Here is a 25370-nt window from a genome sequence, read left to right as displayed (position 1 = left end):
CAGAACTCGTGGATAGAAAACGTTTAACCGTATTATCATAATTTGACTGTAATACTTTTAGGATGTGAAAACAAAATATTCTGACATTGGGTGTAATTAATATCAATATGATGTCGTGCGTTCATGGAATCGTCATTATTTCATGTGGGCAAAGACCAGTCCAGTTATAGGACAGCCATTGGGCCTTGAGCGACAATGGGCTGAATGGTCCACCAGCTAGGACTTAATGAACCCGTCTCTCCAATTGTTAAACACTGACAACAGCACTAAATTACATAATATAGTGAAAATATGCTACGTACATATTACGATAATAATTATGAGAGTATTTTCCCCTCTTAAGTTTACGTCGAGTTGTCACAAATAGAAAACGTAAATCACAATGCAAAGTTTATATCGACGTTTAGGTCCATGAAGGTTAACATGCTATGGCCAAAGCTACTAATGCCATGTCGAGTACAGCGTGTGAAAGGTTGAAATCAGAAATGCACAGGCACGTGTTATCACAACAGCTAAAAAGGCCACAAAAGAACCTCTTATTGCACACAAACGTTTTCTCTGTGCAGTACAGCATGTGCTGACTGCTGTTTGATAGATGTCGTCTCAGATACGAATGTGAGAATGATGTCCGATGAGGAGATTTCGGTGGCATCGTTGTGCCTCCAAGCATCTTGCCTGCCTGGGCTTGTGGACACCCTTGGAATGTGTGTGGAGCAATTACGACGGTCCAGACACCGAAGGTCATGCTGGCGCTTCCGCAGACGCACGGGAAACATCCACGATGTCTTTATCCCCAACCTGTGTGTACAAGAGAATGGTGATGGAAAATGACAGTTACAGAATCACATACATGCATTTCCACTCCCAACAGTCAGTGTGAAAAATAAGAGGGATTTGTTATTGGGTATATTTCATAAATTGTCCTCACTCGGCTACAGTCAACATTTAATTTAGACCCGAATGGGAAGCCAAGTGATTCCAGAAATGATGGCATCAACTGGGTCTGGATATAAGCCACGCCGTTGTGCCATTAACTTATTTGTGAATCCATTGAAGACACTTTTGACACAATGTGATTATCTCCTGTAAGAGCTGTGACCAGATCTGAAACCATTAAATGTACGTACTGCGTATGTATGTGCATGCAGCGTTTTAGATGAGTTACATGCTGTAAAATATATTACATATGCCTGCACAATTTGAGTCTACGTCATGAAGAAAAAAAACGAAATTATTCTTAAGTGGGCGCATTGGGCCTGCTGAAACACTTTCTGGAAGGGTCGGTACATGTGAGGGGAATAGAGGATGCAGGTATATAATACAGAAAGCTCCACTGTGGTCGGAAATCAAATACAGATTGCTGGGTTTGTACGACCACTCGACCTTGTCACGTTTATGATGGAATATTGCCATATTTCAATAACATAAAAAAAGAGAAATTTCACATTAATTGTAAATATGCTATTAGACGGAAATTTTGCAATACCAGACTACATTGACATTAATCAGCTGATACACCTTCCCTTCAGCTTGATGTCGCATTCCATATTTTCAAACGATTTGGTCCTGAATGGGCTGTACTTGTTGCTATTAGAAACATGACTCAAATGCTGGACAATTTTGGCTCAAGGCACCAATTAAATATTTATGTTGGCACGTGTCATTACATGAGAGTAAATACACATAAATACTGTATGCACCATGTTATTTGATCATATGCCAGCAGTCAGTTGTGCATGAATTATTTTATGTATATTGCAGGTGTGAAAGTGACTTAACAGCAAATGATTCAAATATATGTTTGTAAACAAGCTGAGAATGAAATACCATTTCGTTACTTCATACATTTAAAAATAGATATACTTTTTGGATAAATTCATTAATCAAACACTTCCTCTTCATCAGGGGACCTCCTTTGCCAGTACCAAAATATGAGAATAGGTTTTTTCCCTTTTTTTCTGGCAACAAAACAGGTGTTAAGATGTTAAAACACCAAACTAAAACCTTTTAGAAGTACTCTTTAGTTATTTCGGTAATAAAAATAACATACAACAAAAAAGAATATTTCACAACGTTTCGATCGCAACACAAGCGGTCGTCCTCAGTCGGAAAAAAACAATCCAGCAGTGGAACTGCTGAACCGCAATGCTTGTGGTCAGAATGCAAACCAAAAACATACTCTGATAATATATACATTGTCTTTGCAACTGATTGGTCCACACCAGAGACAGCTTTCTTCTGAGCCTCGTCTCAAACGGTGTTAGACCAGAGGCCACTTCCTCTATGAGCACAACTGTTTGTGAGCATGTTTTATCGTGCATGACTATTCACATTTTGACCATCCATATCCAATCTCAATACCTTTGTTAATTTCTAAGCATGGGTTTCATCTACTGTGAAGTGTGTATTTTCCTTGTGAGAATGTAAATGTACACTACATTACCTCCTACAAAAAGTCAAGTTGAGACAATTATCTTTACGACGACTCTTTTATGAACTATTCCCCACAGCAAGTAATTACTATTATTCACCTAATAAACCTTGACAACAGCAGCAGCAGCAGCAGCTCATATGTCGGTATATCATCATTACAGGATGCACATGCCTGTCTTGGATTGAGAATTAAGTGATGGGCCCATGTCTTATCGCATGGGTTTACACTCATGAGTTGTAGAAGCTGTTGCAAATGATGCAGATTAAATAAAAAGGGGAGAGTTGTTTAATGTTATTATTGCAGCTATTTAAGGATGCAGATCAGGAAGCCCATTAGCCTGAGGTCTGAGCTCTTGTTAATATCTGATGATGTTGAATGTAATCTCCAGTGAAATGTATATTAATTGTCAAATTTTGCTTGCATTTTCAAGTGGCACATATGTCCAGGTGACATCTTTATTTGTTTGGCTGTCAGTTGGTGTTGGGTGAATCTCTCTAATTTACATTATTCCTACACGAACTAACCCAATGAAGGGTTAACTGTTAAATACTTGAATACAGTATGAATAACAGTAACCAGAAGAGCCTCATTTTGTTTCATAATGGTTTCATAATGGTCCTGATCTCGGATATTTAACTCATTCATTTAGCGAATGTAACGATGTACCAGTGCATTGATTTTATTGATATTTATGCTCACATTACACCCATGAATTACAATTAGAATACATATCTTAAAATTTGTAGTTATACGTAAATGGGTTCACGTGACCCGTGCAGCAACGTGTGGCCGTGAATACGTAAATATTTGCTTGCATGTGATTTAAAACAGGTTTTTTTAAGAATAGGGTTTTCCCCTTTTTCTGGCAACAAAACTGAAACCTTTTACAAGGAATCATGTCTGCATTAACCACAATGCTTGTGGTCTGAATGCAAACTAAAACATACTCTGATAATATATGCATTGACCTTGAAACTGATTGGTTCACACCAGAGACACCTTTCTTTTGAGCCTCGTTTCAAACGGTGTTAGACCAGAGGACGCCAAAATGCATGCACCCCAAAGACAATGCACTATCAGAGCAATGAGAGCTCGGGTGAGCATCTTCATCATGGGATCTCCTTTGTCAGTACCAAAATATGATAATAGGCTTTTTCCCCTTTTTTCTGGCTACAAAACTGAGACCTTTTTACAAGGAATCATGTCTGCATTAACCACAATACGTGTGGTCAGAATACAAACAAAAGAGACGGACGCCATCCAGACTGCCACTCTACGCCCGACCTTATGGAAGAGGTACGTAGACGACACTTTTGTCATCTGGCCACATGGCCGGCCTGCTCTAGACCAATTTCTTGACCACATCAATTCCATACACCCAGCCATCAGATTCACCATGGAAGTCGAAAAAGATGGCAAGCTACCCTTTTTGGATGTCCTAATCAAAAGGAGACCTGATGGTTCAATGAGCCACTCTGTCTACAGGAAATCCACCCATACGGACGCTTATCTAAAACCGAATTCCCACCACCATCCATCCCAGAAGAATTCCCTCATCAAGACTCTATATCATAGAGCCCAATGCATATCCGACCATGAACACATTTCCAGTGAACTCAAACACATACGCCAAGCTCTTAAGGCTAATGGTTACTCCGACTACACAATCCGCAATGCCATCTCTCCAACCATCAAGAAGGATCCTGTTGAGGAGCCTTTCAAGACCATCACCTTACCTTACATTGCTGGGGTCACAAAAAAGATCTCCAAAATCCTGATTAAACACAAGATCCAGGTCCGATTCAACACAGTACATAAAATCCGTGATCTGGTACCGTCTGTAAAAGATGTGGTTCCAGACATACAGCACCCTGGTGTCTACAAACTAAGTTGCCTCTGTGGTAGCAGTTACATTGGACAAACCAAACGACATGTCTCGGACCGCATCCGTGAACATAAAGCTGACCTGAAACACGGTAGGACAAACACCTCAGCCGTGGCAGATCACTGTTATAACTCAGTGGGCTCACATGACATTGACTTCTCCAAGACAGAGGTTCTCTGCAAGCCACCTGGCTATCATGAGAGATTCGTTCATGAGGCGATCCACATATACAAACACAGAGACAATTTTAATCGAGAAGATGGATTCTGGCTTAGCAATCATTGGAAGGACGTAATAAACCATTTTGATACACATTAGGGTAGGTAGAATAATACATAGTGTTATGTTGAAATGTGGTTTATTGCAATACAGTATATAATTTAATGTTGGGTTTATCTATGGCAGTATATAGTACGGTATATGCTCGGTTGATGTAAGAGAATAAAGTTTAGATGGAAGCATATTATATAACTTTTACGACGTAGTATTGTAATGTATTACTTGCCGTTAGTAACTCAGCTTATTGTAGAGTATAGTAAGTATACTGATGGTGCTATGCAGTTTATATTTTAGTCTTTGTATGTAGTTTATACCTTAGTTTTCTACGGTGTTGTTTAGTTACTGCAGCTACATATCATTGGCATTCCTTTCCTTTGTTAATGCTAATCCCTGCACCCCCCTTTGGTGCTCTTGATCCTGCATAGTGCGTGGGCATGGTATGACTTTGAAGCCCCCCCGCCCCTTGCGCATTTCCCATGTATATGCTAAACTCATCTTGATATGCACATTCTTTTTGTTAAGGCGCTCTTCTACCACCCCCAACCCAGCTTATATGTAAGTTCCTAGCTTGAAGTGTCTCATTCTTCACCTGAGGACGGCTGCTTGCGTTGTGGCCGAAACGTCGTGAGAATTGTTGCATTTTATTATGTTTTATTTTTATTATTTTATTACTTCCCTTCTACGTGACTTTACCGAAAAAACCAAGAAGACAAACAAAAGTTCTGATAATATATGCATTGTCAGTTTAACACGTAGGCTTTCACGACCAATATTATTTCGCTACACTACCGCTCCCATCACTTGCACCAACAGCCTGTTGGGGGAAGTGGTGTCGTTTGGTGTGTGTGTGTCTTTGTGTAATACACCTCTTGGAGATGGCTTGTGGAATCGGTCCTTTTATTTCACTTCTTCAGTTCACAAACACTCCCCCGTTGCTGGCAGGCAACGGGAAGCGGGCAGACAGCCCACAAGAGACGCACCGCCACGTGGCACCTGGAGCCCCGCTCGCGCATGGCCCCTCTCTCTCTTCGTTCTGATCTCTCCCCTTATTTAACGCCTGGGTCACGTGGTACACTTGTGGCACATTAGGAATGGATCACTCTTTTAAGTATGTCCTTGTGCAGCAAGGGAGTAAAGTGTGGTTTTGTGAAAGTCCTGATGTGCTGTGCAGTGCATCAATGCAAGTGTGTACAGCAGCAGGTGATGACTGAGTCGGGCCTGTAGGTGGCTGGCAGGGTTATTGAATGACCACGCGGATATACCAGTCACATGGTTAATGGCGACTCGGGCGCAAGGCTGGTTGTAACACACGTGTTGTTGCATTTGACAGGTAAAGGACCCAAAGGTTGTTTTTTATCGTTATATAAATGTTCTAGACATGTTCTAGACTTGTTCTAGACTTGTTCTAGACTTTAAGCCTTTGCTTTGAATTGTTCGTTTGTGATATATGCAATTAGAGGCGTTTTAGCACTGTGCATTGTAAAGGGATGACGCACTGTAATTAGTTACTGTCATTGTAATTCTCTAACTCTAATACTGTTTAGTCTATAACCATGCCCATGTACCCAGAATATGACTACTTGCAATGCTATTGAGAATAGAACACATGTAAAGTAGTAAGCTGTACAATGGTGATATACAGTACGTATACTGTACACATACAGTACATATAATGGGTGTAAGATACCGATATAAGTGGATAGTATAGATAGACATACAGCTTAGAATTAAAGTAATAGTCGAATAGTGATGTGCAAATGTGATTGTCAAAGACAAAGATAGTTTTCAGTAGTAGAATTGGGTTTAAGAGAAAGGGTTAATGAATAACCGTACGTATATACCAGTCACATGGTTAATGGCGACTCGGGCGCAAGGTTGGTTGTAACACACGTGTTGTTGCATTTGACAGAGTGACGGTGCTGTTCTTCCCAAGATTAATATTAACTACAATAAATAAATGTGCTTGCCCTCGATTTGGAGCACCTGCCCACGTCCTTCATTTCGAGTGTGCAACACACTCCAGCCAATGATTAATAGCCTGCGCCGAATGTTCCAGATTCCCCATCAACTCCCGGGACCACGCCCCTTACTTGTCTTCCCATTGAATGAGGCCAAGACCAGCAGAACCAATCACCCTAGCTGACATCCCGTGATCACGCCGAGGCCATGCTCCCAGGCTCTCCCCCCATTGGCTGTAAAGCGGGACCGGCAGAGCCGATCACCACGTGAGCCGGACATAGGCTCTTATTACATCTGTGTGCTTGGGGAGCCGTAGTGTAGCGGTTAGCACGCTGCGCTACGAACCCGGCGATCTGTGTTTGATTTCAGCTCACGGCCAACACCAGTGACAATTATCTGAACCAGTCATGGGCCTCCTCTAGGTCGACTAAGCCTCAAATGAGTGCCTGGTGAGGTGTGTAAAAATATCGTCACAGGGGAGACAAGGCGGCCGGACGTGGTGGGTGCCACCTGTCCCCTCATGAGCCCTGCCGGCCTTCATAGGTGCTCACTAACAGCACTTGTATTTGTTGGCTTCGGAACAGACCCCCTTCGTAAATCGGGGACTGCCCAAATCCTCATGGAAGTTCTGTGGGTTCCTGCTAGTTCTAAATAATTCCTATTTAATGTTTGGTTTGATATAGGGTGCCCCGTGTGTGTGCAATTATGGTGACTCATTGCCCTCCTTCCCATGACAAGCTAGCATCAGGACTCAAAGTAAGTGAAAATAAATACTGTTTTTTTAATGTTACTTTATGTTTTATTTACTATATAGTATTTGTTTAGTGTTACATGCAAATGTACAATATTTCTAGTTATGAGTTTAACAATGGTTAATTTTTGCTGTTGAACCATAACACATTTCATTTAAATACAATTCATTAGTGGTCCCACTTAGGAACTGTTCGACTTATGAACGGGTCTTAGGAACTAATTAGATTCATGAACTCGACGACTGCCTTATGTAAATTGACTGCCGCAGGCATGGCCATACTACATATCCTTTTTATTATTTTAATATTAAGATTGCTAAATTAGAGCTGTGTGGAAATCCACCTCGTGGCGGCAAGGGGAGAGAAAGACCCAACAAACCTGGTATATTTTAGAGAGAGTTGTGTGGAAATCCACCCAGAAGTGGCCGGGGGAGAGAAAGAGCGATGAACCTATGAGAGCCTGGTACATTTTTAGAAAGAGAAATAGGCAGTTTGAGAAAACAAACTTAGCAATTTTTTGGATATCTAATGTAATGCAACGCAGAGAGTCGGCTAACACACATTTAACGTATAGCCTGGTTGAGTACGTTCTCCAGAGATTGCTAAATTAGAGCTGTGTGGAGGATGTAAGTTTGTTTTCTCTCTCTGTGTGTCTCTGTTTGTCAAATTTCACACCTAACTTCTAATTTAGCAATCTCTAGGCGACTAGGGAGAGTGCAAGGCCGAACCTGTGAACCTGGAGGCGTTAATAAAGGAGGTGCTTCTGAAAAACCTTGTCTCCTGTTCCCACTCCTGGTGTCAGGAGTGGGGTGACAAAATAACCCACCTATAGTGTCATCGGAGGATGGGAACGGCAGAACATTCGTCCCTCCGGCAGCCCCAGGATCCAGGACCCTGGATACGAAGCCCGTGGGCAGCGGGAGAGGGGTTGCAGAATTGCGGGAGAGAGCGGCTACGCATCAGCGGGAGAGCGGCTGCGGATCAGCGGTAGAGCGACCGGAGGAGATCACTGATGGCAATGTCTCCAGACCTTTCAAGGATTTGTGAGCTCCTCACACAATCCAGCCTAGTTAAACCCAGGGTGCCTGAATGTTTCTAACCGGAGCAGATGTTCCATTTAGAGGAGTTCACATTACATAATATGCTTGACCAATAGGGAGCCGTCCCTTGACCGCGCCAAGACATCGATCAGACTCAATTGTATCTATACCAGATGGACATTCCACCGGTACATCCATGGAAAGCTTATCGAACTATGTGGTCAAAGAAGATGTTAAAGTGTAGGGGCCAGAGGACATCCCTGCCGCACCCGAAGGTGGACAGAAAATAGCTATGACACCTGACCACACAACTTTACCCGGGCCTGCCCACCATCATAAAGGTCCTTAATGATTGTCAGCAGATGGTCTGGGATTCCAAAAGGATAAAGAATAACTCAGAGCCCTGGCTTATTTATAGTATCATATGACATGACCATACTCTTTGGATCTTTCGGTAAAGTCACGTAGGTATAAAAGAAAATAAACTGCAGTCACGAAAACTTCAAATCTAGGACATAACCAGGTTAATAAAGCAGAGATGTAGGTCTTGTTGGAATTCCCTACACCGCTGCTGTAGCAGACGGACAGAAAATGTGGCATCTGTGCAGGACCGCCCTTTCCTGACACCGCATTGGGGCTCCGCAAGCCTCTCCACAGCGTGCCTAGTAAGGCGATGTTGAATAATCCTTGCCAGGACCTTTCCCGGCAAAACTGAGGAGTGAGATGCCCCTGTAGTTGTTACAGTCTGTGCAATCCCCCTTCTTAAAGAGGGGGACCACCCGGGCATCCTTCCAATCCTGCGGAACCCGTCCAGTGGTCCAGACTGTTGTTATGATGTCATGTAGGGCAGTCTGTGCACAAACGCCACCTTCCCTCAGCATTTCCCTTGGGAGATCATCTCTGCCCGGTGCCTTTCCTGGTCTCAGACTCTGGATCGCCTTCAGTACTTCCTCAACAGATGGCACCTCAGCCAGCCACTCACAGGGGGTGACTTCTTCTTCCAATATTTGAGGCACCGCAGCCCTAAGCAGGGTCATCCCCACTTCGTGCCACATTGTTTCCCTGGCTGGGGGATTTCCCCTCCCCCAGGACCTCACAGAAATGCTCAGCAAATCTGCAAACCTGTTCCTGGGGGTCGGAGATTGGATCTGTGATCGCAGGCCACTGAGGCAGACTCCATCTCCTCAGCAACCCGCGACCACCACCCATCCTTGCAGCGCCACACGGCTCTCCAAACCTCCGAGCGAACGCTGTGGTAAGCCTCCTCATTCTCTGGCGTAGGATGCTGTAGACGATTAGAGTGGGCCTGTCGCTTTTTCTCAACCATCCTGAACACCTCCTCTGTCAGCCAGGGTCTCTGGGGAGGTCTGGACCGCATACCCAAACCAGCCATTGCAGCTGCATGAGTCACAGTCCTAAACCTCGCCCATTTACCCTCGACATCAGGAGGAGTGGGGTAGGATGCCAACTCCAGCTGCAAGCGATGATTAAATTCTCGCTTGCAACTTTCATCAGCTGAGACCAGGCCACCTTAGGTTGGAATGGGGTCCTGGGTGTACACCCACCACCGGAGTGGAAGAATGGCAGGCACATCTTACAGATGACTAGTCGATGGTCAGAGGGCAGATCAACTCCACGGTAGGTCCTGGTGTCAAGGACATGGGCTCGCATCCGCTGGTTCGTCACTATGTAGTTCAGCAGATGTTCTTGCTTGGACCCGGCATGCATCCATGATGTTGTGTGGATGCGCAGATGCCGGAACAGCGTGTTGGTAATTACAAGCCCATGGGCTGCACACAAATCTAGCAGCCTCCTACCATTGTTATTGAGCTGATCTGGCCCATGCCTTCCAATCACTCCAGACCAGGTGCCAGCATCATGACCAACTCGGGCATTGAAGTCACCAAACAAGATGACTCTATCCCGAGGGGCCACTTTAGCCAGAACCTGTGACAGGTCATAGAAGGCATCTGACTCATCGGCCTTGCCTGCATCCCTCCACGGATGTTCGTCTTTGGTGGGGGTATAAGTAACTATGACCACCACTCCTCGCCTCCGGTTGATGGGAAGGCGAGCCCAAAGTAGCCTAGGGCTTACAGCTTCTCACACCTTACCACCACGCTCCCACGCCCCCTTCATTCTTTTGTTCAGAAGAAGAGCCACACCTTGTTGTTTGGCAGTCTCCTGCCCCGAGTAGAGGACTGTCCACCCCTCATGGTGGCAGGAGCCAAAGCTGGTCCACCGGACCTCCTGAATGACACAGAGATCCAGGTGGTACCGGTCCAGCCCCCAACAGAGGAGTGGTAGCCTCTCCTCCGCAGTGAGCGTTCGAACATTCCACGTGGCCATCCGTAGTGGCTTTGCGTTGTTTCTGGAGGAGCCCCGAGTGTAAAGATTAAATCTCCTGGCTCCGCCTCAACACTCACCCCCACTCACACACACTTCAGACTCACTCCAACTTACTTAGGTTTGCCTCACTGTAGGCACCCTCACACTGCACTCTCACATACGTAAGTTGAACTTCTTTTACACTGTATATAGCCAACCGTGCTAATCAGGAGGTACATACACTGCACCATAGAATACATAATACACTACACACAGCAAATTGCACCAGACTGCAACATTTATCAAACACTACTGTGCAATATACTGCACGTCATGTTCTACTTTATCCATCAGCATCCAACTATACAGAACAGCAGTATATAGTATTCCGCATTAAATGACACACATGAACATGCACGCAACACACAACTACAGAAAATCTGAAACAGACACGCATACAAACACACAAATATATATGCTAATTAATTAGCAAAAGAAACGGATGAAAACTAATTTAAAACTGAGAATTTTAATAATATACAAACCAAACCGTTAAGTAAAGTCACGTAGAAGGGAAATAATAAAAATCAAACCGTTAAGTGTTTAAACTAAGGATCAAAGGTTAAATAACACATTTACACAAACCCATGTAGACATGAACACTAACTTGAAGGGAAAAAAGTCAGAACGTTAATAGATTGTTATTACAGTATTTTAACATTGCTGCAGCCTAATTGAGCATCCACCATTGCGCCATGCTTGTGGGACAAAATACGAAAGCGGCATTCTCTTCTCCCTGAACTGCAAGGAAAGTCTGCCTATCAGTGATGAATTCTATAAATTTACCATAAAAAATTAACAATAAAAAATATGAATCTTATGTTACTTATTAAATTATTATTCTTACCTATAAAATAATTTTTGTCTGTCTGTGTGTGGACGCCTATCCTTGTAACGCGTTTAACTGACAAACTGTTGAGTTTACATATTAACAAAGTACACAGATACAATAAACTAAGCCCCCTGACAAAAAAAAAAACTCGCTATTTGTTTTTGCCGTTAGTCTAATGTAAACTAATAAAATCACACTTTGTAACAATGTAAGATGATCGTAATGATCACTCTGAGCTCACGCCAAAGCACGCATGTGCTTATGTGCAGAAACGCCGACTCGCGGTTGCCCCTCGCAACGCAATCGAGCTTGCCTCGCGGAGGACGAGAGGGAGGTTCTCCTTTGCGTAAAAAATGCCAAAAAGAAAAAAAACCCCAATGTGTGCAGTTACTACTGTAGAGTCAGTAGATACTACTATAGAGTCAGTATATACTATTATAGAGTCAGTAGATACTACTGTAGAGTTACTAGATACTACTGACTATTGTATGTAGGGTGTGTAGGTATATATGCCTACAAAATAAAAATTAGGTCGGGGGGCTGTAAAAACATTTTTGGAGAGGGGGGGGAATCGACAATTTTTTGAAACCTTTTAGATCAATTATTTACCCTCCACTTTCTATAACTTTTTGATTCAGGCTTTCTGTAAGGCTCTTATAATTTGGTTGACCGGACAAATGGAGAAACGGAACAGCGGGCTTTTATAATAGCTTAATATTTGTGTATGTATATGTTATGTTTTTTAAGAGAAGACAAGTTTAGAGATACATATATGTATTCCCCCCCCGGGCAAAGCTGGGTACTTCCTGCTAGAATACAATAATAGGCGAAAACACGTTTTTCCTGTAACATTCTGCCCCTCTGGTTGGCTGCTTGGTCGCGGTGACGTCACACACTGCAACCAATCGGCGTGTGCGACAGGGCTCATTAACATAATTTGATACAAAGCATCATCGCACAGGCTGGCTGGCCGCTTGCTGAGCGTTACCTCACATATACATTGGCTGTAAACGTGAGGACACAAACTTCCGATAACAAAATAAAGGTGAGACATCCTATCCATACAACATTATTTGCAATTTATCGTCAAAACACTTTATGGCTAGTTCTCGCCTTACAAATGGGTTCTGTTCCTGAGGCCTGTTCATTGGTCCAACTCAATGTACGTCGACACACTCAGTGCACGAAAGTCCCACTAAAGGCAATACTGAGATAACAAATTCCGTGAAAAAAAGCTGTTTCAATACAAATTGCAAACGTCTACTCACACTGGCGAAATTAACCGTGGAACTATTTCGTTTGGAGGTGCAATCCAGCAGCTGTAATTAGTCCTTATGTCACCAGTGGGAGTGTGTTTGTTGAGAGTGTGTGTTTTGTGTATGTGTAGTGACATGGAATGGGTCACTATGGCGCGTAGCGCTGGTTTCTGGCCGAGAAGGGATTCTGCTGTTGTAACAGCCCTGCCTGCCAGTGGGTCATGTGATAAGCCAGAGAGAGGGAAGTGGGGCAAAGGTAACAGAGGGGACACGTGGGGCGATAACCTTTTGGTAGGTTCTAGAAGGGGGGCGTGGCCGAGGGTGGAGCAAGGCCACGCTGGGTGGATAAAAGGGGGACCCCGAGCAAGGTTCACGGCTGCTGTTTGGAGTGGAACCCGTCGTGCTACAGGAGTCTTCGTCACCATCTTCACCTCCTCGGCGTTGTTGGTCAGGCAGCCTGTTCACTGTCCTGACCATAGTGTAGTTATTCCCTGTGTAGATCGACTTAGCCTGAAATGCGTACCCAGTGTGGTGTGCAAACATCGCCACTAGGGAGACAAAGGCGGCCGGGCGTGGTGTTGGCCACCCACCCCCTCGTGCACCGGGCCAGCCTTCATAGGCGCTGCTCGCTAACTGCACTTGCACTAACAGTCTGCTAAGGCTACACGAGGGATCTTTTTTTCCCCGTCAGGAGCGGTCGTGTAGCAGTTTGCGCTACGCTACGTTAAAAACCTGCTGACCCAAGTTCCATTTGCGCACCCGCGCACCACCAGTGACGATTATCTGAACTACTCATGGGCCTCCGCTAGGTCGACTCAGCATCAAATAAGCACCTGGTGCGGTGTATAAACATCGCCACTCGGGAGACAAAGGTGGTCCGGGGTGGTGCTGGACACCCACCACCCTCTTGTGTGCCGTGCCACCCTTTATTAGGTGCTACTCGCGAATAGCACTTGCCCCAACAGTCTGTTAAGGCTATGTGGGGGGTGTGAAAGTTTACGTGTGTGCATTAACAGCTCTGACGATTATCCCCTATAACTTATATCCACTCAGCCTCAAATGCGTACCGGGTGCGGTGTATAAACATTGCCACTCGGAAGACAAAGGCGGTTCGGCGTGGAGCTGGCCACCCAACCCTCTTGTGTGTCGTTCCGGCCTTGAGATGTGCTGCTCGCTAACAGCACTTGCCCCAACAGCCTGTTAAGGTTATACAGGGGATCTTTGTCTTTGTGTGCGCGTGTGAAAGTTAGTGTATGTATGTATGTTTTCGGAACAGACCCCCTTCGTAAATCAGGGATTGCCCAAATCCTCGCGGAAGTTCCGCGGGTTCCTGCTAGTTGTAAATAATTCCTGTTGTAGGGTAACATAAAACAAAAGGAGGGAGTGTTGCATTTCAAACCAAGAACCAAATCCTAGTTTTTCCATTTGAGTTTGGGGATCGCGGATTTGCCAATTGCAGCCATTTCAAGAACGTAGCGATGGGCAAAGTTTTGCTGTTTTACAGTCAGCCTGCTCGAAATCCTGCCCACACTTTTGAGTAGTTACTGCACCACTTGACACACCTGAACAATAATACCTGCGAGGAACTCGTTGACAAATACACCGAGGACTAGACTCAAAGGGCGGCGTACAGCAATTTCTCACCGGATGCAGTGGCAGGCATTGTCACTGAATGCACAGTACACCAATGGGTTGATGGCGCTGTTGAGCGCAGGCAGGTTCTGAATGATGAGTAACGCAAAATTACGTTCCTCTGTCTCGGCCAGAAGGTAGAAGTTGTCCAGAATGTCAAACATGAAGTACGGGCTCCAGCACAGCACAAACGCTGGGAATGAGAACCGAGCACATTTGTTAACAGATAAATCTTCATACAGGCTATTGGCTCGTATAAATAATCGATTTTAAAACAAAATAAAATGTCAAGTGACACATTATGGTTGTTGAAGTTATATAAGAATTTGAAAACTATGTTGTATTAAGCACAATCAAAATAATTCAACCTGATTACGATGTACAGGCAGTCCTCGACTTATGTGCACCTGTCTGATAAACACCCACACTCACAAAACAGTTTCCATGACACCTACATATTTTTTTTTAACACTGACTTAAAATGCAAACTCGCACTTGCAAACTGAACCACGTAACTATTTTGTTTGGCGGAGCGATGCTCCGCGAGATGTAACAAGTCAGCCTTGTGCCAGGAGTTTGTGCGTGTGTGTACATGGGGTGCCAAGGCTTTGAAGCCACTCTGCAAGCGCTGCGACTCCCCCTGTCCCCCACACTGAGTACACACGCGCAGTACACACACGTAGTGTCCTGGCATGGGATTGCTTGGCACAACAGGTTTAAATCCAAAGGGTACCTATGAGGAAAGTCCCACGGTTTCCCGGTGTTAAGTAATTGGCCGACCCTTGCAGGACAATTTACATCGCGGTGCCCCTGGATTGGCTTAATTGTGTATGGGCGCAAAAAGGTTAGCGGTCGAGCTGTAATGAGTCATTCATGCCGGGGGGGAAAAAGTGAGAAAAGCAGGTGATGAGCAGAGGGGAGCTCAGCGCCACGACCCCCCGCTGACCCCCACACCAAATATACACCCGTAGGGTGTGTATTCGCCAGTCGGGTGTTAATCTGGATTAACGAGGGTGAGTTTGATTCTTGAGTGCGGAAGGGCTGACAATGGATCGCGGGAACCGCGGGTGCGACGATCCATGTAAGGGCAAAAACCTGAGCAGAAACTACAGGTAGGCACACGATTGGCCGTGCGGTACGATGCGACCCCGGGCTTTTAAAGTCAGGGGGATAAAAAGGGGAGCCCAGGGGCCATTCAAGAAATTAATCTTCAACATCTTGGCCGTCAAGACCCCCCTGCTGTCCTGCCTTCTTCAGGCGCTCACAGCGTCCATGTGATGCCGTGCGTACAGTTACGAAGTACGTGGTAGGATGCTTGAGTGACTGGTTGTGTAGGCAGTAGTAGGCTAGGCTTTTCTCGCGAGATACTCCCTCTGGGTAGTGCTGACTGGGTAGCTTCCTTTAAAGGATTGTAGTTTGCGCCGAGAATAAAAGTCAGCACAGAGCCAGCAGGGGCATGCGTGTTCGCGCAGCCGCCTTCGCATTAGTGGTGGTGTACGTGGGCGTGTGCGGAGTAACCTCGTGCGGCGGTGAGCCAGCCCTTTAGCCATGTCTCTCCGAGATGGCGCTAGCGCGGGAGGACCGACCACCCGATTGGCAAGGGCCCGGTGGGAGCTGAGCGATGTGGTAAAGGAGGGAGTGGAGGGGACGAACGTAGCACCCCACCTGCCAAACGAGGGCGGTAGGGCGGACGTCGACCCTCACACACTCAGTCGACAGGGGCCTGGCGGGAGCCGACTGACGTGGTGGAGTAGGAAGCAGAATGGGCAGATGTCGTGCCCCATCTACCCAGCGAGGGCGGCATGGCGGACGTGGGGCCCCACATACACACACGCGTGGGTCATGTAGCCTGCATGCCCAGCCACTGCACGCCTGAGCAGCTTTTGTTTGGCCAGATAGAGGGGGCTAAATGGGCGCGGCAAGGGCTAGGGAAGAGATGGAGTGATGTGGCACAAGAGGATGTGGAGCTAAGTGGACTTCCCGACCACTGGTGCCAGCGGTATCAAGATTTGCCTCTGTGGAGGAGGCTCGTGAAGGACGCTACTGGGCAGTTGGAGGCAGTCGCCCTCCAGCAACAACGGAGGGCAAAGGAGCGACGCTCACAACAATGAGCGGAGCACCGGGTGGATAAAACACAGTAAGTTGGTACAATAGAGGGCACAGGTGGTGCATTGGCCAATTATCTCAGTCAGTCGACCCATGGCACCTGGGTCTGCCCCGTGACCTCCTGACTGTGGGCATTTGACACTTCACATGGTCTCAATATGCACATAGCCTGGCACAAGCGCCGTGGTGACGTCACCACCACTTAGTGGCGAATGGCGGTTGTTGTTGTTGCACACGCATGTGTGTGTGGGGAGCGGTTGCACAACGCTGTGTGGAAGCTACGTGGTCTGTCGCTCCGCACGAAGTTTCGGGTCTTCTTGGCCAAAATCACGCCCTCACTTCTCTATGCTTGTGAAACATGGACCCCTCCAATTGGACATATGCGCCAGTTAGAAACATTCAGGTTTGTACGGCCTACGATCCATCCCGGGTTTAACCAGGCTGGCTTGTGTGAGGAGCTCACATGTCATTGAAAGATCTGGACACATTCTCATCAGTGAGCTCCTCCGGCAGGCAAGGCTGCGTTGGCTGAGTCATGTTGCCCGCATGCCCAGCCACCACATACCCAAACAGCTTCTGTTTGGCCGGACCGAGGGGGCTAAACAGGCACAACACGGGCTGGAGAAGAGACGGAGCTGATGCGGTACGGGAGGATGTGGAGCTGAGTGGACTTCCCGACCACTGCTACCACCGGTGTCAAGATTGGCCTCTGTGGAGGAGGCTCATGAAGGACGCTGCTGCTGGGCAGTTGGAGGCAGTCGCCCTCCAGCAACAACCAAGGGCGGAGGAATGACGCTCACAACAACGAGTGGCGTGCCGGGTGGCTAAAATGCAGCAAGTTGGCACAGGTAGGGGGAACAGCTGGTGCATCTACAGGTCATCTCAGTCAGCCAACCCATGGCACCTGGGTCCGTCCCAAGACCACCTGTCAGCAGCAAGCCTTCGACACTTCACGTGGCCTCAAAGTGCACCTGGCCTGGCACAGGCGCCGTGGTGATGTTACTGTCACTTAGTGGCGATTGGCAGGTATTAGTGTGTGGGTATACACAATAGGAGTGAGCGGTAGTGTAGCAGTTAGCGCGCTTCGCTACGAAAGCAGCGACCCAAGTTAATTCTTGCTTACGGCCAACAGAAGTACCTGGTGTGTAAACATCACCACTGGGGAGACCGTTTTGCGGTTGCTAAGCTGGCATTATTGTTCTTGGTAACATTGCGGATATATTTGTGGTGCACAAATTAAGGGAAATCTCAGTCCTACGAATAATAGAGCATGTATAATATGTTATGAACATGCTTACCAGATATGACAGCTAGGCTGTATTTAATGGTCTTCTTTTTTGCCTTCCTGTATGTTTCTATAGGCAAAATATCAGCCTGAACACCATCGTAACCTGTGAGAAAATTACGAAAGGGTTAATAAATAAAAAGCCATATCTAATGTTCATTCATGTATGGGGCAGTGTTCAACTTAATTAAACAATTCAATCAGGATCTAAGATAGCGGGTACATAAGAAAATGCTTCCAAGCGTATGATGGCCGATGGTCCAGAATAGTGGCAGAGTGGCAGCAAAGGAATGGAATGCATCCAAGAGGACGTCTAACAGGAAGATGGAGCGATTAATTCAGTTTGTGTGTAGGTGCTTGGGAGCGGTGGTGTGGCGGCTAGCGCACTGAACTACGAATCCGGTGACACACACGAATTTGATTCCCACTCACGGCCAATACCAGTGACAATTATCTGAACCGGTCTTGGGCTTCCTCAAGGTCGATTCGAGCTCAAATGACTACCTAGTGCGGTGTATAGAAATCGCTACTAGGGAGACAAAGGCAGTCAGGCATGGTGCTGTCCACCCATCCCCTCGTGTACCGTTACGGCCTTCATAGGTGCTCGCTAACAGCACTTGCCCCAACAGTATGTTGAAGACTATACGGGAGATCTTTGTCTTTATTACATAATTGGATTGGGATACATGACGACAGTTTGGGGGAAGCCTTCATCCAGGGTAGATTGATCATGGCTTATGATGATGAAAAAATGAAGACTAATTGGAATGTGCACAACATATGCAATTTAATGTAATCGATGGCAACTACTATAGCCCTGCCTAAAGTACTGTACATCCCTTCGCTAGAGCTTGTGTGGCCAGCAATTGAGGTACGTACCATCATTGCTGCCAGTGGTTGCCACGGGTCGACATTTCAAGACATTTGCTGCATTGCTGCTTTTTCTCCAGATGGTACGTACTATGAAAAAATACACCACACTTCACAAACACACGGAGCACGGTAAATGAAAAGAACACTGACATACATACTTTGTTTTGTTTACGTTACGTGACGTGACTTGTTCAGTAATCAAGATTTTTTTCTTTTTTTTTTACTTGGATTGTAAATCTCAAGATTGCAAAAATCATTTAAAATGGATCCATTGGCCGGATTTGCTCCACTTGGGCTTCAGGATTACAGGAGTTGACAGTCAGGTTCCATGCATATCCTGTAATTCGCTTTTTCCCACGGAGAATAACAGAATCCTGTGGCTAATTTGTCCTTAAATCCGCCGTGCACTGCCATTGGGTTTTTTTGTGGTCTGCCGTGAATTACCGGATCCGTGAGTAGGTCATCCCCCATGTAACCGTGGATTATACAATTTCGCCTGAAACAACACTTAAAATATACTCTACTACAGGTACTGAACTGTAATCTGAGTCACCATCACCGTGAAGCAGAGGATGGAAGGCTGATTCTTAAACCAAAAACAGACTGATTCTCATGGGCTTGAATAATTTGTTTTTATAAAATAAATACAAAATTGAAGGAGAGAAAGGGTTTACCCAATTCCGTACAACAGGAACATAGATGTAGTTACTGTATTATAATGATTGGATAGTGTCCAGTCTTAATGTAATAAACCCGCTCTGGACGATATCGTGTCTGTTGTCTTTTCTTTATTCTTTCTTCGTTTACACGGCTCCCTCACTTCCTTTTTCCTGTTACTCCCGTTCCTTGAGCGTGGCGTTCGCTCGCTTCCTCGCTCCCTCACGCCGCTGGCTGACGGCGTGTGGGAGACAGCCTCCGGCCTGCCACGTGGCCGCTGGCGTGCCGGAGGCACAGATGTGGTCTCCCTCTTCAGCCCCTCTCCAAACTGACCTAGAGCTGTCTCTCTCCACCCCTTATAACACCTGGCCCACGTGATACCACGCAGCCAATCCTCAGCCTCACCCTTGGAACTTTCCAGATGTTACTATGCAGCCACAGGGCTACGCCCCTGGCTCGACGTCCCATTGGTTGCGGGCTGAGGCCGGCAGAGCCTATCACCATCGCCCAGTTACCCCCCGGGTGCATCCTCATATTACATTAATAAATGCACCTGGAATTACTACACAACATTAGCATAGCTTTAAGCAGTATCCTACGTTGCTCAGCTTAATTAGAGCGTGGAGAGTGTTCTGGTCGAAGGATTACGTGTTGTTTATTTGTGGAAAATATAAATACAGTAATCCCTCGCCACTTCGCGGTTCAAGTTTCGCGGCCTCAGTGCATCGCGGGTTTTTCGAACTGTTTAAAGGCCTCATTATACCTGTGCAGTGACACCATCATCATCATCATCATTCATCATCACATTCATCGAACTGCGCAGGTCTGTCATCGTCGTCATTGTCATCGTCATTGGCATCGTCGTCGTCGTCATTACTGGAGTCAAGTCTCAAGATGCTACTGTCATTGGTGAGTGTAAAACACCATAATACGTATCGTATGAGAGAGAGTGAATGTATAATATTAAGGTTTTATAATTAAATAGATTTAAGTAAAATATATATATAAAGTATAAATATACATATTATAAACATTCTGGTACCCACACAAATATATACGGAAATTCCTAGGGGGCCAATCCTACTTCGCGGATTTTCATCTATCGCGAGGGGTTCCGGTCCCCATTTACCGTGATAAACGAGGGATCACTGCACAAGTCTTTTTTTTAAGAGGTCCATTTAACCGTTTGTACAATGTGAATGCATGTGGCTCACCAGATGACAGTGAGCGGAATGAAGAACACCAAGCAGGCCACTGTGGTCATGTAGCTCGTCCAGAATATCTCCTTCTCTGCCCACACGACCCAGCACTGTTGCTCTCCGTTAGGCAGCAGCTTCAGTGTGTACAGGGCGATAGTCGGCGACGCAAATAGCAAAGAGAGGCACCAGGCAGCCACTACCAGCTGACGAGAGCGGCTGTCTGCACGCCACAAAAGTAAATGTGCACTTAAAATTTAATTCAGTCACGTCGCATGGTGATATTTGGGTAGTGCTATCATAAAAATGACGACTGTTCGTAAAATATTTGTGCTGCCAATCACAATTTGTTTGGGGAATCATGGGGATGGCATTGGGTGTGCTACAACTGTGTGTGAACCAAGCGATTGCTATTGTGATTCCACGGCTGCGGTGCAACTCCACCAATGCCGCCATCCACATGAACGCACGCACACCCTCACTAAACACACACACGCACCCACGTAGAGTCTTGATGGGGGGGGGGGGTGCTTGGCACCACGGATTTTCATCCGAAGGGCCCCTAGCAGGGATGTCCCCTGGTTTCCCGTTGCCAGGAGATTGGCCGACCCCCCCCAGGCCGGATTACATGGCGGCCCCCCTAAAATCAACTTAAAAAGCCGTAGTGGCACATAGAGCTTTACAGGCTGGCGGCGATGAAGCATACAAAACACGGGAGGTGGGGCCTCGAAGGCAAACACTCTACGGGCAGTGCAAACAATGGGGTGCGGGAAAAATCCCTGGGCGTCCTAGGAGGAGCGATTTAAGAGAGAGACACAAGAAATTACTGGTGAATCTGAGATGAGGAACGCATATACGGGGACAATGGAAAGGGGGGGGGGGGATTACGTGATGCTCCCCCATAACGGCTATAGCGTTTAAAACTCGGAAGGTAAAGCACTCGATTGGCCGCGCAGGATAACATCATGTCACCCGGGGATTAATGGGCTCTGAGAGGATAAGAGGGGAGGGAGAGAGCGAATTTGAAGCAGAGTTCTCATGCGACCATCGAGAATCCCAGCCGCCCTCAGCATCCTCACGTATATTGCGCAATCAGCGCAGGCAGGTGGAACGCCGCGAGTGCGGACGTGCGTGTTGTGGAGTGAAGAGTGCCCATAAAGGCGCACGCGTAATAATCCCAGGGCGGTGGTGAATCAGCCGTGAGACATCTCCAAGAAGGTGCTGGCGCGGGGGGGGGGAGCTGATCACCCGATCGGCGGTGGCCCGGCGAGAAGCTCCCGTGGGGAGGGGGGAGGTGGGCGTCAGCCCCCACAATATCTCCATGACCGATACAACATTGGGATGCATTTATGCACATGAGCTGATCTCTTAAACCGCTCCCTGCAGAAGTTTTCCTTTTGGGCAGGTTTTCTCCATCACCAATCTTGCCGATCCGCCATTATCTCTTCTGGTACATCTTGCTCAAAATCAGACGCCTCGGGGTTGAAATCTGAGTTAAATTAGCTCATTATTTCCAAATTTGTAAACTAAGTTCTTTATTGTTGGAAATCGTCAGTCGTTTTCCTATAGTTTGGAGGGGAACGTCCAGCCTGTGGGCCATATAAGGCCCGCAAAATCATTACCTCATACCCTGCCAAGGCACGACTCGAAATTCAATAAATCTAGGAGTTTTTTTCATAGCAACATAAATTAAATTTTGCATGGCCCGCGAATGATGTTATAAATGTCCAAATGGCCCTTGACAGAAAAAGGTTCCCCACCCCTATAGACAAACTGTTCCTAGCCCTACCAGAATGTAGCTTTTTCACTAATGACAAAGCAACACTAATGGTGTAACTAAAGTCCAATGCTCAAGCATGAAATTACTGCGACTTTGATATGTACAAATCTGGTGAGAGGAGTAATGCGTTAGCACAAAAATGTATTATAACATTGCCACTGATATTTTAAAACTTGAATCCGAAATACAGCATCACTTCAAAAACTGTTCAAGTAACTATGATGATATATTTTCCCCACCAATGTATTTTCAGGATTATTTTGGTGTGTAAAAATAAGTACAAATAACCTCCGAATTGTATTTTTTTTTTATTAATGACTGAAATGTTTTACTACATCATATGATTGATAAAATGTCATTTTAAAATACTTTTATATGCTGGGTTGATGAGAAATTTAGGAAACGTGTATTTGTGAAATCACAAGTAAATAAGTAAAAAAAATATCACCCTCTGGCTCACCTGTTTTATGATTAAATGAAATCAAAGGCAGCAGTGGCAGATTAAGCTAGTGCCTGTAGCATATGTTATAAAGGGCCCCTAAATAAAAAAATAAACATAAATATTAAAACACACATTTTTTACTTGCATAGTAAAGTAATTGTACATTTTTATTTGCTATGCAGCCAGATAATACGACAACTCGCTAAAGGTTGAAGGCAGTATAATACTATAGTAATATATCAGTAATATATCAAGTGCAGAATCACTGAACCGGAATTGATAGCTTGAAAGCATTTAGCGTGGGGCCCTTGAAAGTGCGGGGCCCGTAGCATTTGCTACTTTTGGTACTAGGATAATCCGGCACTGAAAGGCAGTAGCAATCACTGTGAGAGATTAAAAAATATTTTCAAATCAATTTCTTTTTTTATTTCACATTTGTCACTGTGTACCAGAATTATGTCAAGCATGCCCTTGAACATGTCGCATACATTATAATGTGCAAGAGAAAGCAACATCAGGTGGATTTTTAGGCCAATGTACACAACTTGTCACAATCGCTTTCTTATTTCTGTCAGATCCCTCAGGTGTTGCAGGGTTGACACTTAAGCAGCATGATCTATTTTAGCAGGATCGTACAAGATGGCTTTAGGCGTTTAAGGTCTCATTTAATTATCCCTGGAGGGATGCTGGTCTGAGTCAGTCCTCAGTATTAATATCAACGCTCAACCTTTTAACTGACATTTTAACGTACTACCGCAATACTAATTTGAAAGATACATAGTCTATATATAACGTACAATATTGCCTCGCTTACTATCTCAGTTGCCCAAATAAACATACATTACCTTTGAATGTTAAAATGTCTATACAAATGTATATTTTATGATGTACTAGCAATGCTAATCTACCCGTGTATTATTGGGAACAGTTTAAAGATTATAAATATGAAGTCTGGGAGAAGAAGCATCGTTTAAGGATTGCAGATGATTGACATTTTTTCTACTAATCCACCTGAGTAATATTCCAAAAGTCAACCATTCCAATGGGTGTGTATGACAGTTAACATTTGACTTGTATGGGTGCATATGCAGTCTCCATGTGACTGTAAAAAAAATTACTAAATGTCACAGCCAAGTGGAAAAAATAATGCATGTTGCCCTTAGTATGTAAAAAATTACCAAATAGATGCTACTGTAGTGACTGTGAATGTTACTGTGTGGTGCCCGGCTTACGAAACCACGGCAGATAATGTGTTGGCATTATGTGTAGTCCGCTTACTGGGCGTAGTACCAGCCCTAGCGGGGCTTGGGTGAGCGCTGGTCAGCGCGGAGGCACCACGTACAGTGTGTGGTGCGGGCTCCCGGTGAGGGAGCGAGAGTGAGTGTCAGCCAGCCAGGGTTACGTTGAGGCATGATACGCTGGTTGACCTGCCGACACGTGACTGGATGATATTGGAGGGGGGCCACCGGTGGATGGGGGCCGCTGGACGGTCACGTGGTATAAAAGAGCTCTCGGGAGCCTTCGGGAAAGAGCTCGAGAGATCTAGAAGGTGAGCGGGGCGAGGGGCAGAGCCAGCCCCAGCCCAGGCCGATATAACGGGGGCCCCGTGAGGGGCTCGGGGTTCTTCGTGTTGCTGGTGATGAAGATCCACGTCAGGTAAAAGAAGCCTCTAGCCACACGGTTCGGAACCCAGCTTGTGGTCCGGGCCGGGATAGCGAACCGGGTCTAGTTCTGCCGTAGCGTGGCTAGATGGGCATTCAACACCCAAGTGTAGGTTGTGCTATGTTATGTTGAGTTGGTGTAATAAATAGTGTTGCTCCCAAGACAACGTTTGCGACTCAGTTGGACTCACTACACTACTATAATGAGCCAAGAATGTCTGTGTCCTGCGCGTGACGTCACTCCACGTCGACCAGCCCCCCTCATTAATAATCATGAACAGGTTACATCCTCCACATGGACCCCCCTCATTAATAATCATGAGCGGGTGACGTCACTCCACATGGAGAACCCCCCCTCCCCTTCATTAATACTCATAAGGTGACGTCACTCCACATCGAACAGCCCCCCTCATTAATAATCATGAACAGGTGACGTCCTATTCTTTGGTTCTTTCGGTAAAGTCACGTAGATAGAAAAATAATAATAAAATAATACTAATAAAATAATAAATATAATAAAAAACAAAAAAACACTGATGTTTACTGTAGCCTGGTTCTTAATCGGAGTGAGTGTCCTGGCAGTCTATGTTGACTGGCGCCTAGTTATTAAGTTTGGTGAGTGTACTGGCAGTCTATAATGTAAACTGTAGCCTGGTTCTTAACCTCGGTGAGTGTACTGGTAGTTTATAATGTAGACTGTAGCCTCGTTTTTAAGCTGGTGAGGGTATTGGTAGTCTATGATGTAGACTGTAGCAATGGTTATTGAACTGAGTGAGCACACTTGCAGTCTAGAATGTAGACTGTAGCTAGGTTCTTAACCTGAGAGAGTGTATTGGCAGTCGAAAATGTAGACTTATTCTGGTTCTTTTAGTAATAAAAAAAACCCACGACGTTTCGTGGCGTCCCTTAAATA

General features: G+C 45.7%; 1 protein-coding gene across 1 annotated transcript in view; it reads right to left on the bottom strand.

Moving 5' to 3' along the window:
- Window positions 1-536: 536 nt before the first annotated feature.
- The window catches only part of LOC144937573 (neuropeptide S receptor-like), a 47136-nt gene continuing 22302 nt past the window's right edge, over window positions 537-25370 (bottom strand). Inside the window, exons 5-9 of the mRNA XM_078864912.1 lie at window positions 20593-20797; window positions 18728-18828; window positions 17862-17954; window positions 14470-14650; window positions 537-798 (exon numbers count right to left, since the gene is read on the bottom strand). Coding sequence (XP_078721038.1) covers window positions 537-798; window positions 14470-14650; window positions 17862-17954; window positions 18728-18828; window positions 20593-20797 — 842 coding nt within the window. The remainder of the gene's footprint in view (window positions 799-14469; window positions 14651-17861; window positions 17955-18727; window positions 18829-20592; window positions 20798-25370) is intronic.

This window comes from Lampetra fluviatilis, chromosome 1 (assembly GCF_964198595.1).
Source record: "Lampetra fluviatilis chromosome 1, kcLamFluv1.1, whole genome shotgun sequence".
In the NCBI taxonomy this organism is placed as follows: domain Eukaryota; kingdom Metazoa; phylum Chordata; class Hyperoartia; order Petromyzontiformes; family Petromyzontidae; genus Lampetra; species Lampetra fluviatilis.
Note: the sequence above shows the minus strand (reverse complement) of the source record. Positions and strands in the feature narration are given on the sequence as shown.